Below are 17,045 nucleotides of genomic sequence, written 5' to 3'. Positions count from 1 at the left end.
TCGGGGTGGCCAAATCATGACTCGTGAGACACATGCGACTCTTTTACAGTTAGCCCACCACCCATTCTCCGCCTGTCAGACTGGGGGGAGGGAGCTTGGAGCTTCTGCCCTGCAGCAGGGTGGTGGTGGGGCTAGGGGCTTCTGCCAGAGATGACTGGTGCCCGCTGAGAGGGGGGACACGAATTAAAGGACTCCCCCCCCCCACTTGTCATGCTTGCCCCTCGCACACCATCCCCTCTTACCCTCAAGCGGCCCCTCCCTGCAGCTCCCACATGTTAAATCTGCATGGAGAGGTAGCCCCTGCAGGGAGGGGCAGCTGCTTAGCTCTGCGGAGAGAGGCAGCAGCAAAATCAGAGGCTCTCCCTGCAGCTCCTAGCTGTTTGCCACTGCCTTTCCCTGCTGCCTCAGCTCCCAGCTTGCTGGTTTCAGCAGCTGCCGTGCAGGGAGGAGGCCCAGCAGCACCATGTAACCAAGCAGGGACAGCAAACCCTGGCAAAAATCGGGGGGGGGGGCACATGATCCCACGCGTCCCCCTCACCTGTCAGCTCTGGCTTCTGCCCGGCTGGGAGGCGGGTTTCAGGGCTTCAGCCCTGCGGGGTGCGCATGCTGGGGGCTTGGGGCTTCAGCCCTCTGGGGCACGTGTGCCAGGGCTTAGGGTTTCAGCAGGAGCAGGGCTGAAGCCCTCAGTCGGTGCAGGCGCCCCCTGTGGGCCTGAAGCTCTGAGAGAGACTCAGCCACCCCCACCCCTTGCAGAGACGAAACCCTGAGCAGGTGCCTATCACAGGGCTGAACTCTGAAATCTCCCCTCCACACAGGGCTGGAGCCCCAAGCCCCAGCAGGCGCGTGGGGCTCTTGAACTTCTGATGATTGAGGGTCAGTAAATTTGACCACCCCTGTGTAGGTTTTACTGAGGACTAGCTCCAAACCAGCTTGTACAGCCTGCCCCAAATGGAGTTGTAAGCATTTGAAATGTGTGTTGCGCACGTGTAAAAGAAAACTGCTGCTAAGTTTAGGTTTATACTCTCTCATATTTTAGGGTTATGTAAATATAGATCCTGGTTTTGAAGAGCTACACATAAGATTTTATGCTCCTGTCAGTGTAACGTTCCATAGTTCTGTGCATGAAGAGAAACTGGAATATGTTATTTGTGTAACTTTTTTTTAAAACAAGGCCATTTAGGGTACATCTACACAGCAAGCCTCAGAGCTTGGATCTACAGACTTGGGCTCAGGGGGCTTGCATTACAGCACTAAAAATAGCTGGGTTGACCTTCCGGCTCGGGCTGGAGCTTGAGCTCTGGAGCCCATCCCTGAACCCAAACATCTACATAGCTATTTTTAGCACTGTAGCATGCCCCACTGTAGACGAGGGTCTGAGACTCTTTTGCCATGGTGCTGCTTGCTGTGTGGATGTATCCTTGGTTAAAAAGAAAAATACATTGGTGTAATAAGATTTCAAAACGAATGAATCAAAGGTTAGGAAAGGTAAAGTGAACTGTTACGTTGCGCAAAAAAATATACTAGTTATATACTAGTACAATGTGGCTGAGTTAACCTTACTGTGAAAATGTAACTTTTAAATCTTCCGACTATTGAGTCATTCGTTTTAACCGTTTTTACACCAAAGGCAGGTTCTCTTGTTTCTATAGATTTCACATACGCAGAAAATTCTTAGCGAAAAAGTGAAGTAATTCAAAGTGAAAAGCAACATACCTGAGTATGTAAGTCTCTAGGATTTTCCCAACATTCCACTGTCTTCACCCCTCCATGTTCAACAGCCAGAGAAAGGACAGAACTTCCAAATCCAGGCATCAGAATTAGCACTCTTGCTGGCTGTTGCCCGGCTTCTAAGCATTTCTGTAGATGGTTGGCTTTTCCTTTTGTCTTGCTTTCTGGTTTAGCAGACCTGTTTTCTTACCTATTCCAGAAAGCAATAACTTTCCTATGAAGGCACACAGAGCCTTCTGCTCTCTCCTGTACCACAGAATCTCTTGTCTACTGCTGTCAAAAGTGATTCTAGAGCCACGCCTGTGATCGGACGAGTCAGGATTCCAAATTGGTAGGGCCCGACCAAATTCAGGGTCCATTTTGATCCATTTCATGGCAAGAGGGTTTTAAAATTGGTCAATTTCAGGTTTTCACAGTGGTGTAACTGCGGGGGCCCCAACCCAAAAGGTACATGGAGGTGGGTCTGAACTCCCCCATGAGAGCAGCCCTGCAGGTGAAGAAGAAATCGTGCCCCACTCCCGCTCAACCTGGACTCTGGCTGAGGCGGATCAGATGTCAGGGGGAGGGGCTTATTTCTTAGTCCCTGACATGTTTTTCATGGCCATGAGATTGGTAGGGCCCTACACATTGACAATGAGAACAAAATAAAGGGGGCAGCTGAGCTGGGAGGCAAGATAATTGCTGTGTGGGAGCAAAATTCACATAACTAGATATAAAAACCATTTAACCTTTTGTGCACGTGGGGCTTGGGAACAGTAGTAATGCCATAGTCGTTCTCCTCTCTTCTCCTGTGTCTTATTTCCATTCACTTCAGTGAACGCTGCTGCCTCCTCAGACAGTGGGAGTGACCAGCAAAAGTAGTAAGGGATGGCTGGGGGGGGTATGTATACATATACGTGCACCCTAATTTTGAGGATGGGGTTTGGTTTTATTAAAACCAAGGTTATCTTTATCCTTCTTAATGTTTTTTGTTTTTAAAGTGACTCGCTTTTACTTTTAAACATCAGTCTACACTAATTTGCTCTTAAACTTTTTCTCTCAGGTACTGAATGAATTCAGTTTTAAATAGTAGCAGCATGTTAGTAACTATAGTGACAAGAACTGGTGATTGATTTCCTCTTGAAATTTTTGCATACATGAGCTGCAGAAATAAGTGGTTTGGGGTTTTTTTTTTGTTTTTTTTTTAAAGGGATCTTTATTCCAGCAGTCAGAAGATTGTGGAGCGAATGCATCACTTTGTTGGAAACGTGTAAAAGGGTGCAAATCTAATGGCCAGAATGGAGTGGGACAAAAGACAATCATCTTACTATCAACTGGTTAGTGTTCGTATATGTGGGAGGGAGGGGGGAAATTAAATATTATTAAAGCTGTATTGGCTAATGGAACTTGTCTCGCCCTATACGCTAATTTGGGAAATGTAAAATACAGTAAGTATTGTGTCCTTATCTTTATCTTCTTCCTTTTTAGATATAGCGAGTAAGCTCCTAGGACAGTCAATGGATGAGACTGGACTACCACAACTTACCAGTTATGATTGCGAAGTAAATGCTCCCATACAAGGCAGCAGAAACCTGCTACAGGGTGAAGAATTGCTCAGAGCTCTGGATCAAGTTAACTGAGTTTTCACAATACTTGTTCTTTTTTTGGACACTGGAGAATCATCACCTAAAGCAGTCTATTTATATTTTCTATATCTGATTTTAGAAGCCTGGCTACAATACTGCACTAATTCAGTTAGTTCCGTTTCGATCCCCTTTCTACTTTACTTATTTTGACAGACTTTTTTCATATAGTCTTTATGTAACAACTCAGATTATAGTGCATTTTCATAGTTCTTTGGTACATAGACTTTAAGTCCATTACATTTAAAACATCCTTGCAATAGCAGCTTTGAAATATGCACCTGTTTTTAAAAACGTATTTATTTTTTATTATTTTTGGCTGGAGAGTTTCACTGAAAGATTCTTATCAGTAAAATGTTACACAGTAAAACTGTCAATACTTCCTGCCTGCTCTTCATAAGTAGTGGGAAGATGTATGCTTTGTCAGTTATTTTAAAACAAATTTTTATTTTAATGATTTTTTTTATATGAAACAACAATGCTTTGCAGCAGTGCATTGTAGCCACAATCGCACAATATATTTTCTTAAGAAAAATACCAGCAATTCCTCATGCAATATAGTCTACATTTATAAAACTAGTTTTTAAGGAGAAGAATCTTTGACAGTTTGTTTGTTTTTTGCCTATGAAATCATGTTTAATTCTCGAGGATGTCATTGTTTTAGTCATGTTGTAATATAAACTGTGTTCTTAAATGCTGTATTATGTTTATGACTGAAATGAGTATTAAGTAAAAGGGAAGGGTTTTATCTGGAAAGGACTATAACAGCATTTTATTTGGATACATTCTCTTAATTTACAGAGAGGATTTGATGTTCCTAAAGTAGTCACTTCGCCAGCTCAGAAAAATCCCTGCCTGTAGTTGTGGAAGTTCATGCTAATATTGTGTATCTGAGATTAAATCTAAATGTTTTGTTTACCCTGTGTGGTATAGGTGATATTTCAAGCAGATCGTAAGACATCATGCATTGTTAGCAAAGTTGCCTAGTACATCACTGAGTTGCTCAATATTTGATGTTTTGGTTTTTATGCACCTTGTTGCTGTTAACATCCATGTATTCATGTAGATTTCAATAACTCAATATATTTTAGAAACCTTTTGATTTTGAAATGAGTAGTTGTCTCACAAACATCCTATTTCCTATATGTACTGTACAAATTTTTCATTCACTCATTCTTTCTCTCTCTGTGGTTGGATCTAACACTAACTGTATTGTTTTATTACATCAATAAACTATATGTGGACCAGGCCCCCTTGGGAAGTGTGTTATCTATTGAGAACAGTGACCTTGATTTTGTTGTTTATGTGGTTACTGCTAATCGGTGTGCACTGATTTCAGTAAAATCATCTCTAAGGCGTTAAAAAGGAATTTCCTGATGCTGACCTCAAAACCTATCAAGTCAATCATTTATCTGAGCCTATTCCGTACTAAATAAATTTTCAGGACAAAGACTTGTGCAGTCATTGCCAATAGATTTTTAAGTATATGTTTAATTTTCCTTTTTTGTCAAGCATACGATCAGTTATTAAACATGGAATGAAAGTGGGAGGGAAAATATTGTTTTTGTGATAACAAGGGCAAATCTTTCCATACTCTACCAGCTGTCAAGGTAACTATCAAAGACAAAGCACGTAAAAATTTGTCCGAGAAATCCGTTAAATTTGGACTCTTGGCATATACATAAGATGAAAAATGCACCTGGCACTTGATTAAAGATATGGAATTTTGCTAAACTCTAAATGTGATTGTACCATCTGCTTGGCTCTAGTTTTGGTGGCAAGGTAACGGTTTTCATTTTGCTACATTAGAATGTGGTGTCACTAGAACCTGTCACATACACGTGGAATGATAGTATAGCTTCGGTCTCAACTTTAAGGCAATCACACGGCAATATTTTAAAAATCATGCTCTTAGCAATCTTCTTATATACTTGAGACACAATTTAAACCCTTCCTGGAATCCATACTTTCTGTAGCAATTACACAAGTGTGGTAAATTTGTCAAAAACACCTAAATGACTTAAGGGCCTTGGCTCCCATATAACTGAGTCACTTTGAGAAATGGGACTTCTCATTGAAAGTCAATGGGACTTGAAGGGTAAAATGCTCAAGAGTGCCTGTCTTTTACAAATTGTTAACTTGCTAAAAACATTCAAAAATAAATCCATTTCTAAAACTATTATCTGGATAAGATGCAAAATTCTCAGACTGAGAAGCCAATATTTTTACAATTAAATAGGGAATGTATTGGCATTTACTTCTGAGAAAACTTAAATGCAAGGAGCTTGAAAGTCAGTTACAAGATACTGCCAAAAGTCTAGGATCTGGGTTGAGTGTGTTGGGAAAGAAAGGAAAAATACTGTACTTAGTTACAGAACTAGAACTTGTCCAGTTTATCGACTTTTACAGATACCTAGGCCAAGATTTTTAGGTTCCTGTTCTTGAACTCTCTGGTCCATAAGGCCTCTTACATCCATATCTGGGCAAAATGTTCAAAAATGCTGAATGCTCTGCAGCTCAAATAGCTCAGGTGGCGCTGAGGATGCCCATCCACTTTCAAAAGTCAGGATGAACTCAATTAAGAGCCTAACTAAGCACCTGTTTTTGATAATCTTGGTTGTAAAGTTCAAATGCAAGAGAGTATATGACAAATAACATGCTTTATACAATATGAAAATTAGAAAGTAACCTTTAACACTGGACAGGCTTTGAATCCAGACTTGTAAAGCTAGCCTTTAAATATGTGACCAAAACTGTATAGTTTGTCAGTAAATCCAAGGGAAAGAAGTTACCACTCACTGTTTTGATGACCTGCTGGTCCGTCTTCCATGCCATCCCGTTGTCCTTCATCTGCCTCTGAGAAAGTTGCAGCAAAAAGCATGTGCTGAATTCTTCATGGCTTGAGGTGGCAGCTGCCCTCTTTGAGGAGCAGTGAGTGGGCTTCTTGAACAATTTTAAGTCCTCCCTTCCCATTCATAGTCTAGAAATCTGATTCTCCAATAAGTATCTATAGCTGGCCTATCAGGCATTTGCAAAGACACATCTCGGTCTCAGGCCAAAGCCTGCAGCTCCACAAATCTCTGTCCTTTCCACCAATAGAAGTTGATCCAATAAAACATATTACTTCACTTACCTTGTCGTTCAACAACTTTCCCAACAGACTTGACTTTTCCCAGCTGAAACATGTTTTTGCTAAATCTGCCTTCTACCGTCCTGCTTCATCTTGCCATAGCACTCTTTGGAGCTCATTTTGGAGGTACCTCCCTTGATGACGAGTCACTCCTTTACTAATCAGCCCTTATCTGTGGAAGATAATGAATTATCTGAGGGGGACAATCATACTACAAGAATTGGCGGTAGAGGGGAAAGTTGACTCCATGCAACCCTTGGCTATTAGTTAACTCGAGATGGGACATGTCCCTGCTCTTACTGAGAGATGCCCTAGCAACCCAGGAGGACATTAGAAAACAGACAGGTGGGAAGAGTATTGGCTGTAGTAATGAAATGTCGGCCTGCACTAACAAGCCCTTGGAGAGTTTAGGTAATGGACCGGTTGAAATGCTGAAGTAAATGTTACTGGTACACGCTGCCATAGACTCACTGAATTGAATCTTTCTGGGGAAATGCAGACTACAAATTAACTTTTCCTGCGACTGCAGCAAAATCGTAAAAGCTTGCAAATGAGTTACTTTGGGGATTTTTTCCCCCCAGAATAGAGTCAGGATCTGCTCAATCTGACTTTATTCTTGAGATGATTTACCAGATCCCTGTGCCAGGTTTCAGAGACAGGATACAGCACAGTAAGCGATGTGTTGCTCTCATTGGAAATATAAAATAGTTCCTTGTTCCTCATAAATGGAAGAGTGTGTGAAAAGAATACAGCTGCAGACATGGTTAGTGGCTAGTCAGCAAATTTCACTAAATACTAGTCTCATAAAAAATAACCAAATGTAAGACCTTATTTTGCTCTTTATAGTATAAATATGTTTGGGTCAATAAATTTTTTGCTTGGAATTTGGAAAGATGTATGACAAGACCATACCTAGGATATGGGGTGGTGGTAGGAGAAAGGAAATAAGCTAAAAGAGCCATTTTTAAAGGGATGGACCATGAAAGCGATACTTCTGAAAGACAAGTTTGCTGAATTTTAGTATCAGCAAAATGACATGATTCAAGACTAGAGGCATTATGTCACAGAAGGTAGGTATTCTTTTCAAGTGTTGGTGAGCTGGAAATACTGTGTTCAGTTTTGCATACCTCATTACATAAGATGTAGGCAAAGTGGAGATCACGGTCCTATAAACTTGAGTGATCTATGCAGATACATCAGCAAAGATTATTGCATTTCAGAATTCTGTGTCAGTTCTTCAGGATGCTGAAATTTCACACCCCTTTTCTGACACCTGTGTCTCAGGCCAGCCTCATGTCACTACCTGCTGTTCTGGAGGCCTTCTGTTATGCCCCTGGGCTACTCTGTGTCATCCATGTGTCAACCGGATTGTCATATGGCCAGGAAAGCATCCTTGGTATCTGCATCGTGACAATAAGTTTTGTGCAAGTGCATACTTTGTGACATGAATAGGGTAATTGGAAAGGAGACTGCAAATTAGACAACTACACACCATATAATGAATCCTCCTCACCCCCCAGAATTCTAGTGTGGGGTTTGTTTGTCTTTTTAATCAAGTTCCTAGCCATGTCAACAGTCTCAAACCAGTTGCCTCTAACTCTCTTTTCTCTGGATACGCTTTGGTCATAATAAAGATGTTTGCTGCTAAAGGAGTACTAGGAGATGATGGTTTGCCTCTGTAATTTCCCCTTTGCCAGTAACACTGATCATATCAAATATGATTTCTCAGACTGACAGTATCCAATACATCACAGCAACAAGAGGTAAAGCAATTAATCATAAGCTCTGGGAATGTCAAATTCAAGCCTCTAATATCGGCTATCCTGAGAGAGCTGAAAAAGGTGGGTAAACTGCAATTTAAATATCCTGAGTTGAGACACACAGAGCAACCCCTGGGGGCAGCATGGCATGGAAGATACTCTGCATTCACACAATTGCCTGTTCTCCCCTCTCATATGGGTACTGGACTTCAAGCTAGGGCTGTGCATTGATACTACACGATCTTCTGCAGTATGTGAAACTGTAACAGTCTGTCTAGGTAATCATAGTGTGAGTGCTCCCGTCCCAAGTAATTAAAAGCAACCAACACATTCATGGTGTTGGTTTTATTGTTTGTTTGAAAAGCCAGAAGGGACCATAATCATCTAATCGGACATGCTGCATAACACAGGCCTTAGAATTTCACTAAATCAAAATTGTCCCGTTAATCCAAAATATGAGTGTCCCCACACCAATGGGTGCTGAAATAACAAAAGATGTGAAATAAAATGTGACTTTCTGTAGAACAGTCCTTAGTTTGGAAGTGACATTGTCTAGCCATGCATTTATGGTTTTTGTGAAATCCTCCTTTGTATGTGTTTACTTCTGGCATATTAGGACAAGAAAGGACTACCTGGGTCACCAAGTCCAGGCCCCTATTAGCACAGGGAATTGTATCACAACCCTGATCATAAATTTATCAAGCTCCATCTTAAAAATAGTTAAGTTGTTTGCTCCCGCTACTCCTACTAGGCAGCTGCTCCAGAACCTCCCGCCTCATGGTTAGACACCTCATATCCAGTTTAAACTTATTCACGGACAGTTTAAACCTGTTTTTGCTTGTGCCCACATTGTCCTTCAGCTTAAATTGTTCTTTTTCTTCCCTGGGGTTTATTCCCCTGAGCTATTTATATATTGGGTATATTTCTATTTTTTATATTTACACTAGCACATAACTGCTTATAACTATGCTATACAGGCATGCAGGCTATTTCAATAGCCACTCTGCCAGCAGGGATTTTGCATTGATTCATACAGTAATGTAACATTCTCCTTCACAAATCATGCTCTGGAATCCAGCAATCATAGGAGCACTGAATACATGACCCAGCATCTATAGACTAACGTGATATGGACAAATTGGAGGGAGTCCAGAGGAGAGCAACAAAAATGATTAAAAGGTTTAAAAACCAGACTGATGAGGAAAGGTTAAAAAAACTGGACATGTTTAGTTTTGAGAAAATAAGCCCCTGGGGGGGAAGAGACCTGATAACAGGCTTCATATATGTTAAAGGCTGTTATGAAGAGGACGGTGATCAATTGTTTGCCACGTCCACCCTAGATAGAACAAGAAACAATCAATTTAATATGCAGCAGGAGAGATTTAGGTTAGATATTAGGAAAAGTTTATAACAAGAAGGCTAGTTCATGACATAGGTTACCAAGTGAGGTTGTGGAAACCCCATCAGTGGAGGTTTTCAAGAACAGGTTAGATAAACATCTATTGGCAGGGTCTAGGTTTATTTGGTCTTGCTTCAGTGCAAGGAGTTGGACTAGATGACTCTCAAGGTCCCTTCCAACCCTATATTTGCATGATTCTATGCCACATGTGCAAGTCTGCCTCTAAGTGTCTTACTAGTACCTACTATTAAATGGAACGTGGGTGCTGCACAAATGTATGTCATGTCACCATGTAATGACTACAACCTACACATGATAGAAGCCCTTATAGTTCTATAGAAGCATGACTGTTTCAGAGGCTAACAGTACTGTGTACAGAGCCAGGTAAAATTTTTTAATCAAAAATTTGAGTTCAACAAAAAAAAATGCAGATTTTGCAACACCAAAATGTTTCATGAATTCATATCAATATGACCAATTGGTTCATTTCAGCACAAATATGCAAAAAAGAAAAACATTTTATTTTAACATTTTCAAAACAAAGTTTGATTCAAAGTGATGTTTTTTCAAAATTTCCTTTTAATTTAATTCTTTTTAATGTCCAATGTCTAAGCATTAGTCAAACAAAACATTTCATTTGAAACAATATTTGTAAACGTCTCTATTTACCTTGAGCAAGGCTTGCCAAGTTTAAATTACAGCTAGGATTTGCTACTGGTTTTATGCAATTTACTAGCTTTATGCTAATGTGGGTACCCTTCTCCCCCTAAAAAGCAAATTCAGTGTAATGGAATTCCTTTTGGAACATTCCTTTTTGTGTTTGACTGATTTTTCCCCTGTGGAATATTTTGACCTAATTATGACTGTAGTTCTTCTTTGCTGTAAAATGCTTTAAAAAACAATCAAACCAGGGTTTAAGTTTAAAGTCCTGAGGCTTTTGTTAATCTGTCATCTCAATTCTAAAAAGGGGAGATGGCAGTACCACTTTGTAAAAGAGCCAGGTAAAATGCAATGCTATAAATAAGTAGAACACCCAGCAAGCTTGTGCACTTGGGGTTGGGTCCCTATCCAACTCCATTAAAGTCAGTGGATCAGGCCTTTGATGAACAGGGGTTTCAGAAGAGGCTAAGCATAATTATTTTAACTGACAACAGGGTGCTGAGTTAGGGTCTAACTTCTGAGCAGAGGAATTTAATGACTCCTAAAATACAGGAGGTTGTAGTTGAAGTCAGAGGCATAATGAACTTGTCAGCTCAGAGGACTTGACACAAAAAAAAAATCTGACGGCAGAGATTCCTTAGTAACAGCTCTTTGCTAGGAAAATTTGCAGAAAGATTGAAAAGCCCCATAATTCCCAGAGGAATTATGCCAAGCCCATTTCTATTGCTCTCAAAACAAGCAAATGACTTGGCAGTAACTCTCGACTCTTATTGTCTTGTTGTATCTCTACCACTCAGTAGAGCACTGATGAAAATGTGTCATATAAAAGTCACTAGTCCGGCATTGTTCGGAAAGCAGAGCGAAGGTAGATGCCATATATGTTACTGGCATAGGCCAACTCTTGCACTTTGTTAGCGTATGTTTGAACAAGGTTTTGGGTTAGTGATATGTTCTTTGTGACGGGTTTGTACGTTTGTATAAGCTACAAATCTACAAAATAATTCTATTAACAAAATTCCCACAAACTTATCATTCAACACAATACTATTTTTCAAAACCATATCAAAATTCTTAGCCACTCACAGGTTTTCATATTGGATAGGTATTTTAATACGTTTACACTATGCTTTTCAGAACAAAATAAAAAGGTGTTTGCTGACACTGATTGCAATGGAAGCAACTCTTGCTATTTTTCAGTCCCTTAATTTATGTCAGAAATATCAATAAATTGCATATTATTTAATACTTTTGTGTTGAATATTGGCCTGAACCAAAATAAGAATATCAAGAAATTACTTTTTTTATACAAGTGATCTTGGGCATACAGAACCCTTGCCAATCAACATTACCGATCCATTTTTTGTTTGGAAAAGCAATCTTTTGGTCAGAAACTACTCAGCAATCAGCACTCAGCAATTACCGCTTACCAGATGCAAAAATCTGAAGGAGCTTCAGATGAAAAACACACTCTATTCTTTAATCAAAATAAATGAGTGGACTGTTAGCAACCCTGAATTACCCCATACGCTATGAAATAAAAATGGTGAAAGCTGAGTCACAACTCTGCAAATAGATCGTGTTGTTTTTCCTCTTCACGTCACAGTTAACATGCCCTGTATTTGAATCTAAACTGTCATCCGTAAAGAGCGAAAGGACTGGATTACTGAGAAATGAAGCTGTTGGCTTCCTCCTCTTCAAAGGTTTCTTGCAGACTATCAACTGTAACTTGCACCTTCACTTCACAGAATGATGCTCTCCTGACATCACTGTCAGAGTTTTGCCCTATATCCCTAGCTAGCTCGTCTTTCCAAGAAATCCTGACACACATTGCACACTTAAATCAAACGCAGACTATACAAACATTTATATACAAATTTGTAAAGTATGCACTACTCTAGAACCAAATCCTGCTCACAATAGGCTTTGTCTACACTGGCAAGGGAAAGACAAAACTTTCATCATTCAGAGGTGTTAAAAAAACACGCACACACCCCGCGAAAGACAAAAGTTTTGCCCATGACAAGTACCAACAAAGGATCTGTCCCTTTGATTGTCAACTTCCTGGGGGACAAGCACTTCATCCCACTCCATATCTTAACAACACCAAGCACACAGTCAGTGATTAGAAAGGGCTGCATCTTGGTCCCATTGACATCAATGGCAAAACTTCTACTGATTTCAGTGGGCCCTGCCTAATTTATGAAAGGAGGAATCTGGCTGATAAGCATAGGTTTTTGATTGTGGAAGCATCGGGAACAACAATCACATAGGTTGGGATTCATTAGCTAATTTGTCCTCCTTCAAATCATTAAGCCCACTGTGGATGGAAAAAGGAGTAGGAAAACATACTTAGGATGAAGAACGAGGAGGAATTGTGGCACCTTAGAGACTAACAAATTTATTTGAGCATAAGCTTCACTACAAAAGGTTTTTTTCTCCTGCTGATAATAGCTCACCTTAATTGATCATTCTTATTATAGTGTGTATGGCAACATCCATTTTTTCATGTTCTCTGTGTGTATATATATATATATATCTATATCTTCCTACTGTATTTTCCACTGCATGCATCAGATGAAGTGGGTTTTAGCCCATGAAAGCCTATGCTCAAATACATTTGTTAGTCTCTAAGATGCCACAAGTACTTCTCCTTCTTTTTGCTGATACAGACTAACATGGCTACCACTCTGATACTTAGGATGGTTTCTCAATTATTTTGGTATTCTATTTCTGTTTCATAGTTAACACAATCTGTTGGAGAAAAGACACTGGACTATATAGACCACAGGTCTGGGTCCCAGCTGGCAATTCCTGTGCTCCTGTTAGATTCTAAAGTCTATGATGCTCTTGGAAAAAAACAGCACATGTTGCTCTCAGCTGGCAGACGCTGAAATGTACATGATTTGTACAACAGCTTTGCTACTGCTCCTATTCCTGTACCAACGAAGGGAGCAGTAAATGGCACTTCAAAATAATCATTAATCTGCTGAAATGGCCACCATTTCCATAGTTTGTAAAGTACCCATTTAAAGGATCAAAGTCTAACACAAATTTTTTATTTACACAATATTTATAAAGTTTATTTTTCTATCCAAAATGTTGTTGCATCAGGTACCCTTTAACACTTGGTAATTCAAAACAGCTTTTTAAAAAATGTAATGTTCGAAAGATGTTAATTGATGTTTCAGATTAATTATTTTTGTTGTTTCGGAAAATAATCAAAATTACCAAATCATTATGATTTAAAAATTATGATGCATACACATGATTATTTCAGAAAACAACTGACTTGAATTGATCCAGTAACACTACTGATTTTAAAACTACATTTTTGAAAGTCCAGTTACTTAAAGTTACCATTTACTGTACCATTGTGGTCTATAGGGACAACTAACTATAATTTTTCTTTCCATCTCTGTTCTTCTCCTAGGACTCCCTCGCTCATACCTGAGCCCTGCCCCACCACAGAAATCTGCAACTCTCTCCCTCCCACATTGGCAGAATGGTAACATCCCAATTTCATAAAGCAAACCCAAGGGAATTCAGATTTAAGGTCCAAGCTTTTCGTTCTAACTTTCATTGTTTTGCCGAACACAAATCCCAGCCCACCCAGCCAATCAACCTGGAAATGGCAGCCCAAAGCTTTTGCCTTCACTCTCCATTTCTTTGCGCCCGTGGGTTTAACCAGCCTTTTGACAATGACCCTTGGATGCTGAAGGAGGTACCAAACTACCCCGCTTTCCTCCAAAGGCGTGAAAAACAGCCGCGAATCCTGTTTAATTCGAAATTGCCGTGGCAATTCCTGGCATCTGTGCGGGGCTCAGCATAAGGCTCATTCTCCCCCCGTCCCATGGAGGCTCATGGAAACGACCCCCCCCCCGAAAATGCAGGGCAAGCCGTCCTAATAACGTACACCCAGGCCGGGCTGGTGCCTGCCCACCCAGGCCGTGCGGCCCCCGGAGTTGGATGTACTCGGGACACTCTCTCTGCGCCTTTAAGAGCTTTCCAAGGTACCGGCTCTTCCCGGCAAGGCAGCCCGCCGGGCGGTGAACCTTACCCGGGCCTGAGGGGAGCGGGGCGCTGGCAGGCTCCCCGGCACCTGCTCCGCGGCGACTGCAAACAGCCCCCCCGCGCTGGAGGCCGCTGCGGGCACCGAGCTGGGCTCAGCCGCCCGGGCGCTTCCTCCGCCGGCGCGGGTGCGCTGATCTCGGGGCGGGATGCAGCGGGGCCCCCGCGCTGGCCCTTTCCCATCCGCTCGCCCCGGACCGCGCCCGCCCGACGCGCAGCTCCCCCGCCCCAGCCGGGGCCAGCCGGCTCTTCCCCACCCCAGCCGCCTGCATCAGTCACGCCGCCGCCCGCCTCACCCCGCGCCCGGGCAGCCGCCTACGTGTCTTTGTGCACGTCGGCCCGGGGCTCCCTGGCTTCCCGGGCCTGAGCTCGCTCCAGGGGACAGCGCCCGCGGGTCCTCGCCCCTTCGCACGCGTTCAAGCGGCACCCGGCTGTTTGTGGGCTCCCCTCCACCGCTGTGCCCGGCCCAGGGAGAGGCGTCTGCAGGACGCAGCCCTGAGGGGTGGCGAACGAAATCGGGTGCTGCTGGCCCGATTACATCCTCCACCCCGGCCAGCTCGTCTTTCCTGGCAAGCATTGAAGCGTCAAGGCGTTTGGGGCACGTTTTCCCTCTGCTTGTTAGTGGGAAAGCACCATCCGTGGACAAACCCCGTCAAGACACGCTCCTGGCCCCCAGCAGTTTCTAGCTGAGCGGAGCGATATAGCGGGCGCCAGATCACCCTTCAACCACAAAGGAGCGGAGGCTAGGGGACCCCCCGCAGCTTTGTATGTCACAGTCACAACATCTCTTGCATCAACAAACAGGCGCTGCTCCTTCCCTCTTTGTTGCCAGGTGAGGCATTGCCAACTTAACCGCTTAGCTGAGCTTCTTTCACGGGCTAGCAATTGCCTCTCCTGAAGCCTTATCTTTCTCCCACTAAAATCAGTGAGGAAAGTCCCATTGACTTCAGCGGGTTTGGGATCAGGAGTTCACTTGCAAGACCCCTGGGAAAAAAATCCTTCAAAGAAGGTGGAGTTAAGTGGAAAGTGTGTATCAAGTCATGAAGGGAAGCTAAAGGTCAGTGATGCTATATCTGGCTGTTTAGTTCTCTTAGTATATGTTGGGAGGCTTTCTCAGGCATTGCTGCCTGTACAACATCTGCATTTGTCACAGGTTATCCATTTATTTATCTTCAGTCCATTTCCACCCTGTGACAAAAATGGCAATTTGCTGCAATATCTTTGGGAGATCTTACTGTATTGTTTGTGTATCCTTGTGGGCAGGAACAGTATATAATTCCATGGGGGAGGGGAAATCATGGCCCTCCGGGAACTAAGAACAGTGAGGGGGTGATTAGGCAAATTCACTCAGGTTGTAGCATCTCCAGAGATGTACCATCACCTGGAAAGGCTTGCATATACTGCTTCAAACCGGATTCTCCAGAGACCAATAGACAAAGAAAGGACTTTCAGTTAAAGAGCCTGAGTTTAGACTGACTCAGGGTCTTCTTTGTGATCCACCAAGCAGACAGGCCCTATGGTCTAAGGGGGCTCCCAATCCTTCCTGGGAAAGGATGGAAGGACTTTGGCTTACTGAGGCCCCATAAGCTTGGTGACCTCTGGTCAGCTTTTAGCAGGTGTATAGGAACGTTTATTGGGTTTTATATGTTTTATATGTTTTCTCTGTAATGCTTTCACCTTAAGAATAAGTGAAGAGAGGGAAGAGCATCTTCGCAAGCAGGCTGGCAAACCTAATGAGGAGGGCTTTAAACTAGGTTCACTGGGGGAAGGAGTCCAAAGCCCTGAGGTAAGTGGGGAAGTGGGATACCGGGAAGAAGCACGAGCAGGAGTGCGCGAGAGGGCAGGGCTCCTGCCTCATACTGAGAAAGAGGGACGATCAGCGAGTTATCTCAAGTGCCTATACACAAATGCAAGAAGCCTGGGAAACAAGCAGGGAGAACTGGAAGTCCTGGCACAGTCAAGGAATTATGATGTGATTAGAATAACAGAGACTTGGTGGGATAACTCACATGACTGGAGTACTGTCATGGATGGTTATAAACTGTTCAGGAAGGACAGGCAGGGCAGAAAAGGTGGGGGAGTTGCACTCTATATAAAGGAGCAGTATGACTTCTCAGAGCTCAAGTATGAAACTGCAGAAGAACCTTCTTCAACAAAAAAACTTCAAAAACAGACTCCAGCGAGAGACTGCTGAATTGGAATTAATTTGCAAATTGGATACAATTAACTTAGGCTTGAATAGAGACTGGGAGTGGTTGAGTCATTACACAAAGTAAAACTATTTCCCCTTGTTTATTCCCCCGCCCCGCCCGCACTGTTCCTCAGACGTTCTTGTTAACTGCTGGAAATGGCCCACCTTGATTATCACTACAAAAGGTTTTCTTCCCCCCCCCCCACCCCACTCTCCTACTGGTAATAGCTCATCTTAAGTGATCACTCTCCTTACAGTGTGCATGATAAACACCCATTTTTTCATATTCTATGTGTATATAAATCTCCTCACTGTATTTTCCACTGAATGCATCCGATGAAGTGAGCTGTAGCTCACAAAAGCTTATGCTCAAATAAATTGGTTAGTCTCTAAGGTGCCACAAGTACTCCTTTTCTTTTTTTGAGAAAAACCTGAGTGTCTCTGGATTAAGTTTAGAAGTGTGAGCAACAAGGGTGATGTCGTGATG

At 42.4% G+C, this 17,045-nt stretch overlaps 1 protein-coding gene across 1 annotated transcript in view; it reads left to right on the top strand.

The window, feature by feature from the left end:
• The window catches only part of HIF1A (hypoxia inducible factor 1 subunit alpha), a 41,897-nt gene extending 37,298 nt beyond the window's left edge, over positions 1-4,599 (top strand). The window contains exons 14-15 of the mRNA XM_073349905.1: positions 2,918-3,044; positions 3,196-4,599. Coding sequence (XP_073206006.1) covers positions 2,918-3,044; positions 3,196-3,347 — 279 coding nt within the window. The 3' untranslated portion in view covers positions 3,348-4,599. The remainder of the gene's footprint in view (positions 1-2,917; positions 3,045-3,195) is intronic.
• Positions 4,600-17,045: the final 12,446 nt, after the last annotated feature.

This window comes from Lepidochelys kempii, chromosome 6 (genome assembly GCF_965140265.1).
Source record: "Lepidochelys kempii isolate rLepKem1 chromosome 6, rLepKem1.hap2, whole genome shotgun sequence".
NCBI lineage: Eukaryota > Metazoa > Chordata > Testudines > Cheloniidae > Lepidochelys > Lepidochelys kempii.
The sequence above is the reverse complement of the archived record's forward strand: the minus strand, read 5'-3'. Positions and strand labels throughout refer to the sequence as shown.